The sequence below is a fragment of the Paramacrobiotus metropolitanus genome, unplaced genomic scaffold (genome assembly GCF_019649055.1).
Source record: "Paramacrobiotus metropolitanus isolate TYO unplaced genomic scaffold, Prichtersi_v1.0 Parri_scaffold0000029, whole genome shotgun sequence".
In the NCBI taxonomy this organism is placed as follows: domain Eukaryota; kingdom Metazoa; phylum Tardigrada; class Eutardigrada; order Parachela; family Macrobiotidae; genus Paramacrobiotus; species Paramacrobiotus metropolitanus.
The window spans coordinates 214678-235149 of NW_026570249.1; the positions used below are offsets into that span (position 1 = coordinate 214678).

Consider the following 20472-nt stretch of genomic DNA (forward strand, 5'->3'; position numbering starts at 1 on the left):
AGCGAATCGGAGAAATGTACAGGAATTCCAATCTGGTTGTCAGCGCATGGGATGGCGATAAACTCATCGGTGTGGCGCGATCTCTGACTGATTTTGCGTACTGCTGTTACTGTTCGGATTTGGCGGTTTTAAAAAGTTATCAGATCGGCGGTATCGGGAGGGAATTGTTAAGGATAACGAAAGAAACCATCGGTGATCGGTGTATGCTGATTCTGATTTCGGCACCAACGGCTATGGAATATTATCCTAAGATCGGGATGAGGAAGGTGGAAAATGGCTGGATTGTCGATCGTGTGGTCTAAAGATAAATTACGAACCCGGACGTGCAGATCATACCAGTAAAATCTGCCGCGCTTTTTAAATGAATTTTACACACATTTCAATGCAGCCCACTGTATCATGCATATATAATTTATAACCATTTTCCGCTTAATTTTTGATATAGAGAAATTTAGTTCCTGATTTTTTATTAACGTTAAAAAGACTTAAAGTTTTTTAATGCCAACAGAAGCAAGGCAGATTACGTCTTCGAGCTTGACGAGACTGATTATTTACATTGGTATCTGTACGTATGCTGCATATAACTTTTGCTGATGCAGTCACCGTATGATATTAAAGACACTCTTGATTAAAGTGAGTTCTGCGGGCCCGCGTACGTTGCACATTATTCTGCCAACTATCTGTACATGTAGTTGTGTTAACTGGTATCTGACGTTAAAGTGCTTTTCCAGCCTAGGAAACGTATTTAAATAATTACTGCAGTTCGGTTTAATATATACACAGCATAAATTAAGCAAAATGTACCAGTGTCGTACATTATCGGTAAAAAATTAAAAATCATTGAAGGCGGTGTATGCATGAAAGGAAAGCACTTCCGGTTCCCAGAGGAATCTTGTACCGTTTGCTGATTAAAATTAAATGGTAATCGCTGTGAGATTGCTGTACGCAGATGGCTCTGGTATTGACACTTGGCTGAAGGTGTTTCCGGTTCGATTAGCCAACAATGCCGCACAGGAAAACTGGGAGTTGGGCTTGTGTCCTTCGTACTGTTCCAGCAGAAACAATACGAATCCAATCAGCATGGCTATCAACTGTAACGCAAAGTACGGGAGACAGGTAGCACCTTTATCAATTTTGAATAATTAATACTATTACAGTCTGTAGTGAATTGCACAGATTATTTTAATGACGTCGCGGTTATCCAGTGTGTACTCACAGAGATAATGAAAGCTCGTGTTAACTCCACAAATCCTCCGGCAGAAACAACCAGTGGTGTGGTCACTGTGCGCTGCAGAAACGTAAACAAGGAGAAATATTCCTCCATACGAGATCCATCGTCTACTTCTTCTTTGCGCTCTTTTTCCGCTGGGTTTTTCTTTGACAAATATCGCATTTGTCGAGAATGTATCACCGTCTGGAGATTTTCAATAATTCTGCGGCTCTGCGCATGCACACAAATATTAAACCAATGCCGAAAATTGCAGTGTAACAACTACTAATCGTAAAATTATCCAGTACGTACGCTTTATTACTGTCATCAGTACGCATCTGTACTACACTGTGCTTTAAAGATTGCGCCAGTCAAGCCGCAGAAATCATAAGGAAACACATTTATGTACACATGAAGTGTTCGTTTTGTTACTTAAGTATTATCTTAAACCATTTGCTTGGTTTAAACTCTATATCTTTTCAGGTTTTTGTGCATTTACTGCCAACTGATATAAACATATTTTTATGTCACCTTTTTAATTCATATAGTATTTTTATTGCTGCAGGTATATCTTTATCAAGTATTCTACACTATATACAAATGTAGTAGTAACTAATAATTTCCATGTCGACAAAGTCACTCACCTCTTCGTGCAGTTGTATGGGATGAAAGCACAAGGTCACCACGGCGTAGAACGTGATGATTAGTGCCAACGCATGTGCGATTATCCAGTCTTTGGTAAGATTTGGTTTAAAAAACGACGACACCGACGCGAACATCAGCAAACTACTTCCGACAATTCCCATTACAATCTGACTAGAGAATGCATGTTCATACTGTAGATACGCCTCGACAATCTGCTCATAGAGACTGCGTAGTTCGTGTATATCTTGCTGGAATGTCACATAAGTGAATCCTGCATCATCCGCCTCTGCTTTTTTTCGTATCCTCCGCAAGCGCCCATTTAACACCACACAGCATTCTTTTAAAATCCGCGCCAATGTACCGATTAGCACGTAAATGCTAACGGCGATAATCGTTCCAAACATATCACCGCATAATGTAATGACAAACGCCGTCTCAATGTCTAAGCGAAATATACCGAACGGAACTTTCGATTTATCCGGGTGGTATTTTGCCATATTGTTCAGAAAAGTTACACCGAAATAACAACATGCTGGGATAAGAATCACAAAGGGCATAAACATAAGAATACCGACCATACAGTGCCGGTGTCGACGTGCGCGCGACATGTTGAGGTTGGCCAGAAGTAGATTAATCGTCGATAGGTACGCTTTCATACGGCCCATGTGCGAAAGGAATATCAATACGGCGCTCATATTTTTCAAGGATGTCACGGTACATCTCATTAAGGTCAGCAGAGTGATGATTTTATTAGCGTTTACATAATACTTTTCCCAATCTTTTCGGTTGGCCACCAAATTCACCGCTTCGTGTACGAAAAAGGTCACCAGTATGACACAAGTAATAACTGTCTTAGAGAAGCGAATCACGGTGACAATGTTGGAGGACGTACGCTTCGGTTTATCGATGTTACCGTATTCGGGAATATTGGGTAAGGGAAGGAAAACGGATAGAATATGCCACACAGGAATGACCTTTTCCATGGCCATGGTATCACCGCTTATATATAACAGTTTTCACATTAAAAAATATAGATGAGATCAAGGAATCGATGAACGCAGGAACAATTGGCTAGCCGCTAGCGTATATGAATATACTTTATCATCGGATAATCGGACTTTGAGCTTGAATGCTGTATGATCAAAATGTCGTATACAACCATCCCTGTGAGAACAGTAATTTTCCCCCACAAACAAATATAAATATAGATATCTATATTTTACCTTCCACTGCATCAGTTGGACGCGATAAGAATGATTTCGTGACAAAAAGGAATACTGCTACTGCAACACTAATGTGAGAGCTTCCAAATAAAATAACGAAGTTTGATACTGGGCAGAAAATGCTTGGTGTGGTATATCCGACGTAGTCCTAGCCTGCCTGCTTGCCCAGATGGCACATCCACAAATAACTTATGACAACAAGAGCAGTTGTTAATGATGCTGTAAGTGTTTACTTCATCTTCGTCACATTCAGTCGTCGCCGTAAATTCCCGCGACTGTTTCGCAAATGTGCTAAAAGTCAACTGTCTCGTAGGAATTAACAAATTACACGATCACGGGGATTCAGCAGATATTAAGGTAGGAAATACTCCAAAGTCGCGATCAATAATACCCGACAGTACCTGACTGTGAATTGGTATTTTCTTGCAAGCTGCAGCATGTTTTCTCGACGTACACTGTTGTAAGAATTACAGTACCTAATTCGCAAGCAGTTTCATTCTGAAATCGAATGTTTTAACTGTGACTAGTACTGGCAAAATTCATGGTGAGCTGAACCCGTGTCTGGATTTCGAATTCCAAGTTGGAGAAGTGCTTCGGTTTTATACATATTTATCTAACGCGGATTATTTTTAAAACGAACATACCAGTATGAAAGAGTTCTGTTCCTATTCCGGTTTTTACACCGTTTAAAATTTAATATGTTTTGCTCTGAACGTAATGCTAGGAAATTAAGCAGCCCAACAGACGACGATTTCCAGAATTGTATTTTATTATAACGCAAAATACAGATTAATTCGCTAAATCAGTAGCGACTGTGGATAAATGCAACAAGAAACCAGCATCATGATATCATGTACCATTATAAAGATCAATCGTTCGAGACCAAAAGAAAACTAATTATTTCCTCATCAAGATTAAAACGGCTAGAGCTGACAAGAAAATAAACCAGTGAATTAATTTTACCATTAGCTACTAGCAGTTACAAAAAAATGAAACCGTGCGAAACAAATGATAAATGGGGAATTAATTTTTACCATTTAGTCGTGCTGGTCCCATTCGGCTGCTTTTTCACTTCTTGGCCTGCTCCACGGCTTTGGGCTTTTCATGGGTGATGGGGATCTCCCGGAACTCCTCCTTCTTCTGTTCGATAGCCGGCGCTGTGTACGGGGCTTCCACCTGCAGCACTCCGCCGCGACCCAGTCGACTCTTCAGCAGCTCCACTTTGGCGCCCTCCGGAATGCTGACCATGCGCTGGAACTGGCGGACCACATGATGCTCATCGTCGCCTTCTTCGTGTTTAGCCGAGACCACCAGCCGGCCGTCCTGCGTCTTCAGCGTGATGTCCTCCGGTTTGAAGCCACGGACGTCGAAGTTGAATTGGATCTTCTTCTGGCCGTCCTCCTCGATGATGTCCGGAGTCAGATTGCGCACGGCCAACTGCTGCTGTCCCCCGGTTTGATTGTTGGACAAGCGACCCATCTCGCGGTTGACGTAGCGCATGGCGTGGTCCATGTCGGCCAGGGCGCTGTTGATGTCGATGAAGGGATCCATGATGTAGTGTGGAGTGTCGTAACGCGATCCCACCATCAGCGCAAAGGGATCCTCGTTGTAGCGACGACGCTGAGGGGCTCCGAACAACAGCGGAATCAGAGACATTTTAGCGATGAGAATTTCAAAACGACACGGGAAAACTTCAGAAAAAAAATCAATCAGCTTCACAGAAAGTTTCTAATTCAGGTCTGGAAAGCTTTTGCAGATTTACAGTTTGCTCGGTTTGCCGTCTGTGTTGTGCTTTTGGCGTTTATATACCGACTGGCACACCAGCTGTTCCATTCTAGAAATTGCTCGTGAAACGGTCAATGGACGGGCCTGGATATTTCTGATAAATATGATTGGATAAACAGCGTCTCACGCGCTACGATTGGTTCATTGCGCGATGGGCGTTATTCACATCCAGAAGTGGGTGGGTGACGTCAAAGCAGCCTAGAAAAATCCGTAAAAATCCGTACGTTTCTCGATTTTACTTTCTTTCGTACGTAGCAACACAGCAGGAAGTCGGGAAATATTAAATGAATTACGAGTTGCACCGGTAAGTAACCGGACAGCGGCAGAAGCTTTGTAGTTTGTGATATTTTGACCAAATAACTGGAGTCCACTGTCCAAGTGTCGAGTAACCAGAAACGTCGAGAAATACCTGGCTGGAGATGTTGAAATTTCGAGATCTGTCTAGTTCTACCTTCTTGTGTCCCCGGCTAGAATTTTCGAGGCAATTCGCCAAAAATTACCGATTCCATCATAGAAACAACTGTTTAAATTAATAGCACTGAAGTTGAAGATGCTTGTATAATTATATGTAGCAATTTAGCAACTTAACGTTAGTGTACCATGCATTTTATCACCAGTAAAACAGTAAAAACACAAAAATGGTGTCCGAAATCCAACGCAAAATTAATTTCAGCTACACTTTATTGAATAAATTGCATCACAACTTTCACAAACTGAATGAAAAATAAAATTTTAATTATGATCTTTATTCGGCGAAAACAAGACATCCAGAAATGAATATTGTATTTACACCGATCGGTATCATTTCACAGTGTACGAGAACATATCCATATTCACACGGTCACAGCAACAACAAAACGATCAAATGGATGAAAGAATGCTAACTCGCGGAATCCCCGTGCTCCAGCCCCTCCACCTGGGCACCGGCAACCTCCCAGAACGTCTGATTCGGCTGCGTCTCGTCCACCGTCGCACCCGTTTCCGGTGCGGCGGCAGTAGATTGGAGAATCGCCAGCACCGCATCATGCACTTCCGGTACGACGTGATCCCGTGGTATAAATTTCAACAAGCCATACTTTTCGAATTTGTGCAGATGACGCTCTATATATGTAAAAAACGGATGTTTATTTAAGCCGATCAGCGTATTACCGGCATTCGGTAGCGGGTGGCCTACCTCGACAGCGTGATATCCACAGCTGTTTATCGTTCTTTTTTAAATCCGAAGCCAATTGCTCCAGCGCACGCAATCCCGTCGAATCAACGGATGATACATTGGTCAGATCCACGATAACGGCGCGAATGTGCGGTAGCGCGCTGATGACCAACGGTGTGGTCGAAGAGCGCGGCTCACTGGATGTGCTGGTTATGGTTGTGTTTTGCGGCTTATTCTAGAAAAATAAAAAGGAAAAACATGTTTTGGGATATATAAAATTTTTTAAAAATTGTTCTACTCAATTCCATCGAGCGTGTAACTGTAAAACAGAAGGCGACAAATACTGTACTTCGAAGTATAACACCGGTATCATTCTGGTTTAACTTTCTACATTCATTATTGTAGCCAGTATATGTTAACTGCAAAAGCTTTGAAATTCTCAGATTATAATAATACCAACAGAATGTGTACCTGACCTGGTGAGAGTTGGCGATTTGCATTAAATGGTCAACAGTAACAACCCGGGTTTTAGGGACATCCGCTTCGCTGGACGGTGTGATCAGACTGTGCCCGGTATCATCCTGCGGTCTTCCATTAGCCAAACGAACAGCCCGGCGGAGAAAGTGCTCCGCATTAGCGAAATGCAGGGAATTGTTAAGAATCTGCACAATCCTAATTTCCGGTATTTCTGCAACCTTTAGGGATTTATCCAACCGGGTATGCATAGGTACAGAAAAAAGTGCATGATAAAAATAATTCCAGTTAATGCTTACCACGCCTTTCGGCTTTGCATGCTTCATGCTGACGTATAAAGCATCATAGCCGGTGCGTTTTCCAAGGATGTCAAGACGTGGCCTGGTAAAAAAATGCTAACGATTAAATATGAATTCTTTAAACAAATGTATGATTTAAAAAAAAACAATTTTTACCGTTGCGATCTGTAGACAACGGCAAACCAGGAAAACACCAGACCCAATAGCAGACCCCATTCCACATCCAGCAGAACACACGCAATAAAGGTCAGCAGCCATTCCACCTGAATCATTCCGATTGGCAATACAAACGTTTATTTTTAATTTGATTTGCTTTACGGTGTACAAAACTTGTAAACCGAGGTGCAAATAATAGAACCACATACCGCATCCAGTTTAGATGAGCGATATAATCGCGGCAGATCACCGAACATCTTCAGGCTCATGGCCAACGTCAGAGTAATTATGGTAGCAATGACGCTCTGCAAATCAGTAAGTAATACGAGTACAACCACCAGAAAGTACCGGTCGAAGTAAAGAAATTTTTTTTCCAAATGCACAGAATACAAAATCTACACCAGTGCTCCAGTTTTTGTTGATATATGGGTAAACTGTGGACAAATCATGCCTTTACTCACGAATGGACAGTAGAAAAGCGTCTGCGATGCAAATGCTAACAGTAATCCGGTAACCAGACATCCAAAGACAGTGGACAGTTGACTCTGTGAGCCCATACTCTCTAGGATAAAATTTCTTCCCACGGTGACACTGGCTGGGAAACAGGAGAAAAAAGAGCTGAAGAAGTTGGCACACCCGACCGCGGCCAATTCTTGATTACTAGATACTTCGTAGGATGCCTTGCGGGCCAACACTTTGCCGGCCTGCATAACGAAAGCGATGGATACCAGACCGGCGAGGAAACCCTCCAACAACGGATACGGCATGTACTGGAAGTTCGGTACGCTCGGATATGGTATTCTGCAAAATTGAAAGCAGTTCAACAAAAATATAATTACAACCAAACAATAACAAAGCTCTCATAACATAACATCAAAAATACAAATAGTAACGGTTTCCGTGGCTTACGAGATTCAGTTTGAGTTATCTCAGCAAGTAATAACCAACCAGTCAAACTGCTTTAAACGGCTGCTAATAAACTACAAAAGTAACAAAAGAACACAATAAATCACCAGTTTTGAAGAAAATATTGTTTTTAAAAGTATGATGTATGTATGCATATTTATCGTTATATGTTGATAAACCTATATATACTGACCATATTCTTACGAGTATGCTAAACTTTAAGTGTCATGCAGTGTGCCCGCGCTTGCTTCTGTTTTCACTCGGGTGGTTATTGCCTGATTAAAGTTTTTATGTATTTTTTAAAAGAGCACAGAAAAAATTCTCGAAGGAACGTTTACCCAGATGGCATGTCGCCCAATATGGTAATCCCATAATCGCCATTCAGATCAAAACAGTAAGCCAGAATCGTCGCGACCACCATCACGATAAACTCCGTAGGAATGACGAGTTTCACCTTCCGAAACAGAGCCGGCTGGAGAAATTCCCGAAATCCAATAATAACTGATGCGCTCAGCATGGCGAACAGTGTGTCTTTCCAGTTAATACTGGTAATGTTGGAAAAAAGCAGAATCAGCATCTGCAGAAGGATACTGCGTTAATCAGCCGTCGCGAGAATAAACGCCACAGTCGATGAATACCATAATGTGCTTGTTTAATCCGTAATAAGCCGGCAAACTGACGCCCAGCATATTGGGAATCTGTGTGAGCATAATTTGTAAGGAACAAGCACAGTTGAAGGGGTCCAGGACATTATGCGAGAACATCCGGCTGACAAATCCCAGTTGAAATACTGACAAGATTATCTAAAAGTTTAGAAATGTTTAAAAATTATGTACATCCTTGTAATAAGTAATAACAGAAATTAAAGGTGACACCTACTTAACATCTACTGTACGTAATATAATGAATCATGTAAATATATGAAATACAAATAAAACATGAATCCCTAAAATAAAAATGTAGATAACCGTAAAGAGTGCATGTGCATAAAGTAAAACAGAAATGCACAAATAAACAATAAAATAATGATGCACGCAAATAAATGCAAAAAAATAGTACCAGAGGATTAAAAACCCAAAAATAAACGATAAAATCTAAAAGTTTCAATGACAAGATCTGGAAACAGAGATATTATAGAACTAATCAGGATCTTCAATGAACATTTTACCTGGACGATTCCTGCAATGAAGGTAATGCTCGCGGCAGTGTGCAGGTGCTCCAAGGATACCACGTAACGCAGCTGAGCCGGTGTGACCGTCTCTCCGGTCACATTGAGCAGTCCGTGGTTATGCCCGATTTGGCGGGCCCGTGCAATAGCCACACCGGTCAAGGCGGCCTGGGGAGCGAAAGCACCCACGGAATTATGGTATGAACTCCCCAGAAATGCGTAAATTAATCCAGGGAAGAATGTCAAATAAATGCCGTAAACTGGGCCGAGGTTGGCAGCCATTCCGGTTCCCATCGCTAACGCAGGCAGGTACTTTTTTCCATAAGTTCATATTTCGGTTTCAAAAATTTATAATTATAATAAATACTACATACAGAAATGGGATTCATTCAAAGGAATTATTACAATTTTGCTGCAACAAGCTATCAACATATTTTCACTAACTTACAATAGTTTGCTGAAAAAGTCCTTTACAGTTATGAACCTATGCTGTTGCCTCATGAAAAAATATATGTAAAACCATAATCAAACTAACGAAAGAAATTAATGTGCGCAAACAGTTACAGCTTAAAAATTGTGGAAACCACAGCAAATATGGAAGCTTTCCAATAAATAATTTCATATTTACAACCTATCCTAATTGTACACGACTGTTGCTTACACTGCGGAATATGGAAGCACGCCACAATAATTCCCGCCAAGAAATCGTTCCAGATCCAGCGTAATTTATATATCCTCAGACGGGCAAATAAAGGAATGCCCTGGCCAACTGCTCGCCACGGCGATTCACGATACGTGTAGTATTTTTTCCACATCGTATTTCTGTATATCAAGACTATTGGTAACCGTCAACCCAAACCCGGACAAATTTTAGGGATATCCAGTTAAGCTTTAATGACAAAAGAACGATCGAAAGACGTTGCAAAAAAAAAACAAATGCCCGCATACAAAAATTTCCGATGCTACTCCGCTAAAGCCAAGTAGCAGGTCAAACTGAAATACTGTATAGTTAAGTCCACATTCGGAACTGAATGATGCAACTTACTTCAGTTTCAGCATAATGGAATCCATTTCAATTGTAAAGGTCAAACTCCGCCTCCCGTATTCTGTAGCTCAAAAGGCAAAATCCGGATTCACAGGATAGGAAAGATCGCTTTAAAAAACTGCAAGTTCTATGTCGTCATTCCAGTGGTCATACTAGACGTATAATAAAAGTTAAAAGCATTGGTCTCAGTTGATATGCGTACTGTATTATCTGTATACGATATCACAGTGGGTTATTATTTCCGATTTCGCAACACGTGCAAGGCTGGCAATATAACTCACAAGTTACTGTCCACGACTGGTCACAGCGCGGCACAGCCTTCGAAAGTGCCGCAAGCGTTTTTACTACTGCAATTTTTTATGACCGATTTCCAAAAACTGTTTACGATTAAAAAGCCGAAAATCTGGTGTGTTCGCACAAAGTTAACCAATAAATATGTGTGATTTATGGACGTCACAACGTTTTCGCTAATTACACGCAATCACAACTACTGTAACCAAATTTTACGAGCTAGACAAAACTACCACAAACTATTCAAGTTGCAAGTCGATACAAAATTAATGGTAATCCTGCCACATAAAACAGCCCACAAAAACCGTTATCAAATGCACTTCATAGAATAAACACTTCATGAAACTTCAAATCCAATTATTAAGACATTTTATTCGGCATTTATAACAACAAGACTTGAAAGCACCGTCAAGAATTCACAAATATAAAAAAATGCAATACTACGTCAAGACAATTTAAACTGTCCTTTAGAAATGCAGAAAATCAATGGTCAAACCTAGAAGGGCATTGATCACAGCGAACGAAAGATTTGAATCACATCATCAGGAATCGTTTCAAATACGCCAATAACATCAACAGCATTTGATGCTGGCCCGGAATATTGTAAAATTTGCTGCACCAATATATCCTGCAAAACAAAATCAGCAGGTCAGCTAATCGCGTACCGAAACCGCGTAATCGAAACAGCCCTGCTCTTTATTCACCGCCAAAGTAAAACCAATTGCAATTTTTAGCGTATGGACATGGCTTTATATCCAACCTCTTTCATCCGAGATAGAAGCGACAACAATCCATTGCGAAACTTCTGGGTCTCGGCATCGAGATTGGACTGGTTCTTCATGAAACGATTTATGTGATGTATCGCAATAAGGAACATGAGCGGATGCTGCTGCTGGCTAATCTGGCGATTGAGCAATAATCGCAAATACTGATTCAACAGGTTAATATCCATTTCTGCCGGTTCCAAATGAAGAGAAACGGGGTAACTCAACTGTAAATCAATCCTAACGTTATGAAATATAAAAGCCATGCCATACACGAGAGAAAGAAAGCTCCATAAAATTATTTATCCATAAAACTTACAGCAAGTCAACCAAAAAACATATTCAAAATAATCATGCATACAATCACAGACTTTCAACGCTGATCTGCTATCAGCCAAAATCTAGTCATGTATCTAACCAATACAATCTTCATTATAATAATGCACCCAAAAAATAAAATTTCACTAAACTTCTTCGTTTTTCATAAATCAATAATAATTCAGAGGAATTACCAACTGAGAAGGCATTCTGACCGCTGACCATGCTTGTTTTTCCGGACCCCAAAACTTTTTCCGGAATGCGATATCCTCCAGTTGTGTAACATACAGCAGCACGTAATTCGTAAATGTCGGGTCACCGTATGAACTGCCCAAATAATCATCCAGAATATCGCCAAAACTACAAACAGTCTCCCAATGATTCAACGATACAGGATACGCTAACGACTTCTACGTACACATCGTCCAAAGTTCTACCACGAAATCTATCAGCAGGTTTCAAGTCGAATCCCCGGAATCCTGGAGACTCGGTCATGATCTTCAGAACGATTCTGAGTGAGGCACCGACAAGTTCATCCCGATAAATGTCATCTGCAAAAGTATACAAATTTCAATAGAAAGTAAAGCTCGACTGATTAACCAGAATCATCAAAACGTACCATCGGCATTAAAGTAGGAAGCAAGAGTCAAATACATGTCGCTGGGCAAAAACGTTTTCCTTCCACAATGTACGAGAGCGTTGACCATAACAACAATCCACGCAAAGTATTCCCGAACAAACGATTCTCTTCTACAAATTCGCACAAAGGACAATTTAAATAACCAGGTAAGGACAAACAATAAACGCAATCTAAAAATTTCACCACCGTATACAGACAAACAAACCAGCTTTACCTAATATTGCGCGCGGCGCTCTGTTGTGCAATCCACGAGCAGAGATAGGAAAAGCAGTCAAACATCCAGAAAGTGGAAAACACATGGGCATCACGCGACGGCAACACCAACGATGCCAGTTGGTTATTATCCGGGAAGCCCAAAGGCCGTAAATCCATAAATGCCAGGCGCACCGTCACCATGTTTGATAAAGCACTTTCGTTGACGACTGGCCGTATTATGGACGATGCATCAATGAGCCAGGAAGTATTTCTGTTAAATAAATAATGAAAATGAATTCATCAACAAAAACGTAACCCCAAAATATACGATATGCAGCAAAGCAGGGTGTAAATCAAACCTCAGTAAATCCGCATTGAAAATAATCTCAGTGAGAATAGACCTCAGCTGCTCCTGCTGATTCTGAATCAACAGTGGGACGAGATGCAACGCCGCACAGTACAACAATTTTTTGTCGATAAGGTTTCCATCCTGCGTATTGTACTGTTTTACTATTTACGTCAAATTCGTTAAAGAGAAACTCAATTTGCTTGACGTTTTGCTCACTCTCAACAACGAATGCGCAAATAAAGCCAACTCAAGCAATGGTCGAACATAACGGTAACTCCAGAAATCGTCAGTATTTTGCGAATAAGTCGGTACTTGTTTCAGTCGTTTATTGATCAGTGCAATTTGTGCAGAATTCTGGAAAACAAAAATGAGTCCAAGCGATAAAATCTGTGAATCTCATGCGTGCCGATACTTGGGATCTAGTACACTTGAATATGCAGATACTTTGGACCACTTACGAGAGCGTTTCCAAGAGATGGCAAAGAAAGACAGTGAAGTACGCTCTCGGAATAATTCAAGCGTTCTGGATGGACGAAGACCGGATGAACAGAATTACCACCGTGAGCAAGAAGACCATAGGACTGCAGACAATCCGGATTACACCGGGATACTTTAAACTCATTTCGCTGGAAGATTTCGGTAAAATTCAGGCAATCTGCCAACGCCTCAGACAACCGGCTGCGCAATAATAAAACAATGTTGCGGCTCATCGGACGCTGCTGTTTAATATATTCCGCTAGATACTGCAGGTAGGACGATTCCAACTGGACAATGTGTTTCTACAAACCAAAAATTTCCAGCATGATTAGTCACAATTGTTGTTTTCAAAACACCGGCGTTCATGAATTATACAATGTACATTTGGTATGGAAATCGCGGCTTCCTTCAGCATAACGTACGCATCCATGACGTTCTGTGTGGTCTTTTCAACCAGCGCTTCATCCAGAACATGCGTGCTTTTAAAATCGGTTCGCAGACAGAGTGATAACAGCACCAACATCTGCGAGCAACAACGAGCGTCCCATGCAGTCGCCACCGTCCCGGTTTTCTTTGGGCCAGCAGAATACAATACTTGTGGGAAAACATCCACAATACTTCTGTAAACACGAATTTCATAACGTCTGCTTGCAAGAGTGAGCAAGATAACAGCGTGCTCACAAGGCGTTCAGTGTAATTTGTCCGTAATTCGCAATCATGATTAGGAGATTCAAGCTTTCGGTAACCATATCCCTGGTAGTAATATCCTCGATATCAGTGCGCCTAAAAAAATCGGTAAGTGAACTACAAGCCCTGAACTCAAAAAGAAATTCCAGATTTTGCTTTGGAAAATTGCCGCAGATTAGCAAATTTCACTACCGAGTTACAACATGAAAATAGTATGTACATATCTGTACCATACTGAAAAATCGTATGACTTACAGCGCAGATATCCATCCGGCTGCTGAGTTATAAATCCTTTCCGTGGCTTTTCCCGGCAACGGGCCAAGTATCCATGTAAGAATCCGTAAAAATCGCATCTGAGCAACAGGTGCTTTTCCAGTGACAGTTTTGTCCATCAAAAGTTGCATCAAGTCAGTATCGTCCGCTACTTGCTGTGCAATTTCACCAGAGTGGCGACTTATCCGAATTAAAATTGCGAATAGACAATTCACCATCGTACTGTCCATTTCACTGACGTACGTGTGCAGAAGGTAGGAAAACCGCCGTAAAATGGAAGTCCGTAACAATCCCTGAATTGCAACAAAATTTCTATAGCATTAGTGCAGCTACGTTCAGTTGTACCGTACATGTGTAATTTACCTTGCAAGCATTTCAAACTTACAAATGCGTAAAAATGGCAACTCCAAACATGTACAATCATGAGCTGAAATCCAATGCGGTATTTCTTAATAATCATGAGAATCAATACATTATCGATCTATTTCATTTTATTACTAAAATTACTAATATTTTATTACTAATATTACTAAAATGTGTAGTCACCAAAAAGAAAGCTTTTATACAAAAACCTACTGCAACGGTATATATACCTTAATAAGGTCAATTTTGATTAGCTGAGCGTCAGGCAGATCTTTTTCATCGGTATCCTTGTCTGAGGTTGGCGTTTCGGGTACAAGTTCAAACAGCAAAGGATTTTTGCCCCAGATAAGAACATACTCCGTAAGAAACTGCAAACCGATAATAGTTATGATCGGGAGTCTTATACCAAAGCAATTAAAAATCCTGTTAACAGCACTCACTTCATCCGCATCACTAACGAGCAGTGCCCGCAATGCCAGAATGGACGCTGTGACAACCGGCAAACTCGGACAATCCAGAAGGTAACGCAGCGGTAATACCATTCCTTCTTCGGAAATGCGTTTGAGGATTGATTCGTCTAAGTACTCGTCATATACGGCTGCCTTCGCCTGCAAACAACATCCTATTACAAAAACTGGAAAATCCATAGGAACAATAAAAAAGTCGCTTAACGATAATAATCTTGTTTTTACTGGTGTATGCTATGTTTCAGCCAATTCTTAGTACTAAAATGACGCACTTCTATGTTAGAAGCGAAAACACAACCAAATTTATCGTAGTCAAACAGATTGAAACGGTATACTTTCCCTAAAGACGTTGGTAATAATTATTGTCAAATATAATTACAGATAACAATAATTTTAATACCAATAAGGAGACGAAAAATAAATCCAGTACGAGTACAGCACTAAAACATCATACAACATTTGATAATGCTAAAATAGCAGATTTCAGTTTACCAACTTCACCTTCCGAAAAATAGCTGTCAGAATTCCGAGCGCCCACAATTTCTGTGACTGCGAGGAACTTTGCAGCAAAATGAGAATCTCGTCCAGAGTATATCCAGGCTTCTGCACAGCCAAAAAAATTCAAATATAATGCCAACAGCAATAGGAACATCGTTGAAAAACTGATTTTTGTTGTGGGCTACAACGCTAAATGGAGATCTGTACACGTACATCAGGATCCTGTCCGTGATGGTAAAGTCCCCTGCTGACAGGAATCTGGCTGTCGGGACTGAGAATCTGTCCCTCAGTGTCGAAGCGGGCCTCGAATAATTTTCCCTACAAATGTCCCCCGTAAATAACGGGTTGGGATCAAAGCAACACAAACCAAGTACTTTTTCCACGGAGACAGTTTCCGCTGGAGCTTTGGAAGGTTCGTTGAGATTCTTCATCCATTCCAGCTTCTCCGTCTCGACCGTATGATTAGCTAAACTCGGAGTGGTATTCTTCAAGTCCTGGAGTATATCAGAGATATCCGCAGCAACAGGATGGGATAGAGTTTCCGGATAAAGCGCACTGTCAACAGCTGGTTTCTGGTTGTGCTCAGGAATAAATGTCTGATGACTGTGATCGGACGCAGCACAAACTGGCTGGTTCGGTTCCAGTTTGACAACATCGCTCCCAAACTGGTGTTCAGGCTGACTGGGAAGGGAGGGATCCTGTTTTCGTGCGCCCATTTTCCGTTGATAGTACAGACTCCGCGGACGTCCCTGCGGGGTTGTGGATTGCGACATTCTCGGTCAACGATTTATTCACAGTTCACGCAGAGCCAATGATCATCGACAGGTAATCCGTAATGATCATCGACGGCACATACACACTGCTAGAACCAGAGCATCAAGAGGCGAACAAGGCGATAACATTCCGATTCACAACGTGCGTTGACGGTATCCTGATTAGTGCTGACAATTGGAAGATTAGTCTGACGTTTTGAGCTCTGAAAATACGAGAAAGCTGACCGCACAGAAAAAAGCATAAGTAAGAGGAAAAACCAAAATCTATGAATCCACAAATCTGATCCACCGTCGAAAATGAAAACAGATCGCCAACTCTCTACACTTTACGTAAACGCCTGCCCTGGGGTTTCAAACCGGAAATGGACTATCCAACGTCCTTTAACAGTTGCCAGTTATTGTTTTAAAAAGCGCTTTTTGTACTTTGTCCTTTGATGGTGCTGTTTTGGACAAACAGTTTGTTTTGTTCACTTATCTTTACGTTTGTAAACAGTAAATTTACGTATGTTAGAGACTCCTCAGTGTTGTTCACCGGCGTCACCACTACCAAAACCACAATAATTTCCAAATGAATGAAAATTACAGTTAGTGACTGTCTGACTGTCAGTTACTGTACTTTTAAAATCGGCATCGCGCCTAAAATCACGCTTTTAATAATTTTTATTGGTAATGATATCGTATCAAGTCTGCAGCTGCAGATCCATTTATCAATTTTATGCCTTTGTTGACAATGTTATGCTGGAACAGCCTCTCGCTGTGTTTCGTTCTAGAAAACTGTTTCGTGTTTACCGTAGGATTGTTCAAAACAACCGCAACCGAAGTCGTTCATGAATCAGGAAACGTTTTTATTCATAATTGCTTAGTTTTCATATTTTGCTTATCACTTCCAGAGAGAATAATACAAGATTCACACCAACAGCAAACGCGAATGCACTAGCCGAAATGAAGCTGAAACACACTGGCAAAAAAAGGAACGCGATGGAAATTTCCATTCAGTAAAACGCAGCGCAAAGTATTAAATACCCGGTTATCTCACCCATTAAAACATGAGCCGATCAACAGGGATTCACTGGGATCATGTACCATCTATTTACAAATGCTTCCCTTGCAGCGTCGGCGGGGTTTCCGTTTCGAAATCCGCACCATCGGGAGATGTCATCGGTCGGGATTCGAGATCCTTGGTAATATCAACACCGGTACCCGGCGCAGCCGTAAGGGCGTCCTTGGCGCTGGCCATCGCTCCTGATACGGCATCTTTGGCAGCTGTGGCAGCGTCGGACACCTTGTCTTTGGCTTGCTCATAAAGGGACTGGCCTTTATCGGCGGCAGCATCCTTCATCTCCCCCGCTTTGGCAGCGGCGGCATCCTTCCATTCGCCCATCTTCTCACCGGCAGCGCTGGCCATGTTGCTGGCTTTCTCCTGGACAACGGGCTTCGTTTCCTGGTACTTCGCGGCGGCGGCTTCTTTCGTATGCTGAGCAGCATTGGCAGCGTCGTCCTTAGCCTGGTCCCACTTCTTCTCAGACTCCGATTTGAACATTTTGAAGGAATAAAAGTGCAGTCGAATTAACAATCGGAAAATTCCACGTATAGAATTTCGTAATTTCAAGAAGTCACTTTAGAAAGCTTTGAAAAGATTTGTAATGATTTTGAATCTGCAGTCACTCGGTTTCGCAGTTCTTTTTGAAGGCAATCCGAATGGCAAGGAAAATTCCACAGCGGTAGTTTCGTTCGCAAGTGGCTGTTGTCACCCAATAGAAGCGCGGCTGGTCATGAAATGGGCGTGCAGACAACCGTGACTAATCGCACTGGTAAGCCAGCCACCGGCAGACGGCGGAAGCTGTTTCGACCCGTCGTTTGGAAACAGCCGACCGTTCGAGAATTGCGACCGACCTGATGCGATTGTAAAGTGTGCCAACGTTGTCGGAAATTTCCGGCTCGCAGTATAAAAAAAGACCGCGCACTATCAGCATCCGTAGAACGGCAACACATAGGATCAGATTCGGAAGTTCCAGTGGCGGGGAAGAAGCCAGGAGATTCCCCTACGTTGATGTAGTAGAGTTCCAATTATACATTCCCTGCTACGTTGCATCCACAAATACAAGCCCGTTTTCAAACCTGTAGACCGCTGTAAGCCCGACGCAGTGAATAAGCGCACAGTTAAAGGCTAGATTTTATCTGTTCTACACTGGATGCATTGGCGTAGAGCACTCAGTCTCATACTTGTCTCTCACTCTCTCTCACACACCCCTCACACCGCAGTGGCGTTAATGACCAAAACGCCGTGACGTGCCGAAGCACCTTGAATGGCTCAAGCCCACGTTTTTCAAATATCCCGCTTACAGCGGTCTACAGGTTTGAAAACGGGCTTGTAGAACTGTCATGTTTTGATAAAATTGTCAGTAAAACAACACAACAGTGTTAATAGCAGCGTAACACTATTTAATAGCATAAAGTATTAACCAACCGAATGGTCAGATCACGTATACTCTTGGTGTTTTGGGTGGAAAATTGGAAATGTTTAGGCCAGATACGGTAATACTGACCACCGTCCACCGACAGCTTAAGTAATTGCACCGAGCGCGAAGCGCGAGGTGCTGCAATTCGTGATTCTCGCCTGGACTGCAGACTGGCAGTGTGTCATTTTGACGTCACTAACAAACAGGGAGTTTACAGTGCGCCAACAGGAGAACTACGCATGCGCTGTGTTTCTGGTCGCGTGCTAAAATTTAAGGCGGTAGAGTGACACCGTTGGCCATAGACTATAGAGCTATCGCTTAATTTAAGAATACTTCGTACTGTAAGCATTTTTAGTCTCTGTTCGGGGCACACACGGACGTGAGTCTGTGCTCTGATCCAATCCTGCTGGAGGGTTGGGATCTGAGTTATTCACCTAATTCGGTTCATTTTGTGCACTTGGCGTCTCGTGCTCTCTTCAGCAATTACACGTCCACTCTCGCATGAAATCCATTGGAAATTTTGGCTGTGGAGTCTAAGTTTGTGATCAAACAAGCTAACAAACTCACGTAATCGAAGTTTTTTATTCCGGATCTCCAAATAAAAGTCATTGCCGACTACCTAATCAAATTTTAAATTGTAAATTCGCATTTTCAGATTAGTTCTTGTCCAAATGTGAGAAACCTTGGTGTGAGCAGCGCAACTTATCCAGTGATCCACAAATCTGCATTCACTATTGCACTACTACATATTTTACCTTGACTGTGCTAGAATTTTTCACTGAAAAAAAATCTATACAAGGCAATCAGGCGGACGATGCATCAGCGCACAGTATTTATAAAGTTAGGCCACGCAATTAAATTTTATCACTGTGGGTTTTTCCAAACCAATTAAACGGACATTGCAGATCGCGCCTGCACACTGATCATGGCGGAAGAGAAGAAGAAAGTTGGCGAGACGACCTTTGCTTGAAAACTTAATAAATTGTGGACGTTTTTTGTTGATTCTAATTTTTCTGATCTGTTCGATATTCGTACTATTGGTGCTTTTAAGCAAGCTTTGAACCGTGTCAAGTTTGTTTGAGGAGTCTGTCTATCTGCGCTCGAAGTTTTAGTTTTCACTGTTTGGCCAGGTTTAAAATCCCAGCTAGAATGTCACCCTAGCTCCACGATGAATAATTAAAAATAATAATAATAACAAATAAGAACGCCAGAAATTACAAAATGGGCTTGAAAACGCAAATATAACTTGCAACCTCCAGTCAATTAAAACTTTTGACGATACTAATGCGTGCACTCGGGTTAAGACTTCGATTTTGACTAACATGATTACTAAGGTTTATACTCAGTTATTAACTAAGAACAGCACTCTGGTTAAAGGCTCTTGTTAAAAATACGGGCAGCAGACGCTCAAATTTAAACAACCGTTTTGCTTGGCTTTAGCAAATCCCCGTACGAACTGACTCCAATCTTTTTCTGCAAATCTTATGCAAAACTATCACTCAAATAAACGTTCGCAACGTAAATGTTTTCAATTCATTTATATTTTTGTTATTTTTTTTTAAAAACACTGAACTTAAAGATTTGGGTGAAAATCTTTTTAGTAATATCTGCGCAGGGGTAGCCGCTTGATATACGTACCGTTCCGCATAAGGGTAAACCCGCATAAGGATAAATCGGCAAAGGACACTTTGGTATATAGTGATTTTGGCATAGTGAAATTTAGCTTCAATTCTAAATTTTAGAAAACTTGGGAAGTTGGAAAACGTAAGCGATTAAAAAATACATTAAACTAAAGCAAAGCAAAAAGGCTAATTTTATAATAACCACAAAAAAATATTAGAAAAGCGCAAGAAA

At 41.4% G+C, this 20472-nt stretch overlaps 5 protein-coding genes across 7 annotated transcripts; all 5 read right to left on the reverse strand.

The window, feature by feature from the left end:
* Positions 1–646: 646 nt before the first annotated feature.
* On the reverse strand, positions 647–3173 carry LOC129588260 (uncharacterized). The gene is made up of 3 exons (XM_055482427.1): positions 1855–3173; positions 1217–1441; positions 647–1091 (listed from the first exon to the last, which is right to left on the reverse strand). Exons 1-3 carry the CDS (start codon positions 2842–2844, stop codon positions 915–917), a joined length of 1392 nt encoding a protein of 463 aa, XP_055338402.1. The 5' UTR covers positions 2845–3173; the 3' UTR covers positions 647–914.
* A 656-nt stretch (positions 3174–3829) lies between these two features.
* Positions 3830–4868, reverse strand: LOC129588261 (heat shock protein beta-1-like). Its single transcript, XM_055482428.1, has one exon. The coding sequence runs from the start codon at positions 4732–4734 to the stop codon at positions 4147–4149; it is 588 nt and encodes a 195-aa protein (XP_055338403.1). The 5' UTR covers positions 4735–4868; the 3' UTR covers positions 3830–4146.
* Positions 4869–5545: 677 nt separating this feature from the next.
* On the reverse strand, positions 5546–10344 carry LOC129588259 (sulfate anion transporter 1-like). Of its 2 annotated transcripts, XM_055482424.1 has the most exons (12): positions 10065–10344; positions 9681–9841; positions 9020–9315; positions 8490–8654; positions 8190–8428; positions 7407–7746; positions 7155–7250; positions 6946–7052; positions 6790–6871; positions 6493–6711; positions 6038–6251; positions 5546–5964 (listed from the first exon to the last, which is right to left on the reverse strand). In XM_055482424.1, exons 1-12 carry the CDS (start codon positions 10088–10090, stop codon positions 5744–5746), a joined length of 2166 nt encoding a protein of 721 aa, XP_055338399.1. In that variant the 5' UTR covers positions 10091–10344; the 3' UTR covers positions 5546–5743. The 2 variants fall into 2 exon arrangements, with proteins under 2 accessions (XP_055338399.1, XP_055338400.1); XM_055482425.1 differs by lacking the exon at positions 10065–10344 and having other exon boundaries at positions 9020–9187; positions 9681–9735.
* A 261-nt stretch (positions 10345–10605) lies between these two features.
* Positions 10606–16489, reverse strand: LOC129588258 (uncharacterized). 2 transcript variants are annotated; one of them, XM_055482422.1, is made up of 18 exons: positions 15761–16489; positions 15600–15704; positions 15390–15491; positions 14862–15029; positions 14652–14789; positions 14444–14485; positions 14041–14351; positions 13780–13881; positions 13481–13718; positions 13080–13400; positions 12838–12975; positions 12632–12762; positions 12292–12543; positions 12057–12187; positions 11856–11988; positions 11632–11797; positions 11116–11346; positions 10606–10983 (listed from the first exon to the last, which is right to left on the reverse strand). In XM_055482422.1, exons 1-18 carry the CDS (start codon positions 16157–16159, stop codon positions 10867–10869), a joined length of 3225 nt encoding a protein of 1074 aa, XP_055338397.1. In that variant the 5' UTR covers positions 16160–16489; the 3' UTR covers positions 10606–10866. The 2 variants fall into 2 exon arrangements, with proteins under 2 accessions (XP_055338397.1, XP_055338398.1); XM_055482423.1 differs by lacking the exon at positions 14444–14485 and having other exon boundaries at positions 15761–16488.
* Positions 16490–17249: 760 nt separating this feature from the next.
* On the reverse strand, positions 17250–17699 carry LOC129588278 (uncharacterized). The gene has a single exon (XM_055482445.1). It carries the CDS (start codon positions 17697–17699, stop codon positions 17250–17252), a length of 450 nt encoding a protein of 149 aa, XP_055338420.1.
* Between the last annotated feature and the right edge of the window lie 2773 nt (positions 17700–20472).

Coding starts and splice junctions, on each gene's coding strand:
- LOC129588260 (XM_055482427.1), bottom strand. CDS start 2,844: ATGGCCATGGAAAAGGTCATTCCTGTGTGGCATATTCTATCCGTTTTC. Junction 1,442..1,854: donor CCATACAACTGCACGAAGAG/GTGAGTGACTTT, acceptor GTGCATGCGCAG/AGCCGCAGAATTATTGAAAA. Junction 1,092..1,216: donor CACGAGCTTTCATTATCTCT/GTGAGTACACAC, acceptor TTTGCGTTACAG/TTGATAGCCATGCTGATTGG.
- LOC129588261 (XM_055482428.1), bottom strand. CDS start 4,734: ATGTCTCTGATTCCGCTGTTGTTCGGAGCCCCTCAGCGTCGTCGCTAC.
- LOC129588259 (XM_055482424.1), bottom strand. CDS start 10,090: ATGGATTCCATTATGCTGAAACTGAA. Junction 8,429..8,489: donor GATTAAACAAGCACATTATG/GTATTCATCGAC, acceptor ATCCTTCTGCAG/ATGCTGATTCTGCTTTTTTC. Junction 7,053..7,154: donor GCTCATCTAAACTGGATGCG/GTATGTGGTTCT, acceptor GGAATGATTCAG/GTGGAATGGCTGCTGACCTT.
- LOC129588258 (XM_055482422.1), bottom strand. CDS start 16,159: ATGTCGCAATCCACAACCCCGCAGGGACGTCCGCGGAGTCTGTACTAT. Junction 15,492..15,599: donor ATCACGGACAGGATCCTGAT/GTACGTGTACAG, acceptor TTGGCTGTGCAG/AAGCCTGGATATACTCTGGA. Junction 12,188..12,291: donor AGCGCCGCGCGCAATATTAG/GTAAAGCTGGTT, acceptor GCGAATTTGTAG/AAGAGAATCGTTTGTTCGGG.
- LOC129588278 (XM_055482445.1), bottom strand. CDS start 17,699: ATGTTCAAATCGGAGTCTGAGAAGAAGTGGGACCAGGCTAAGGACGAC.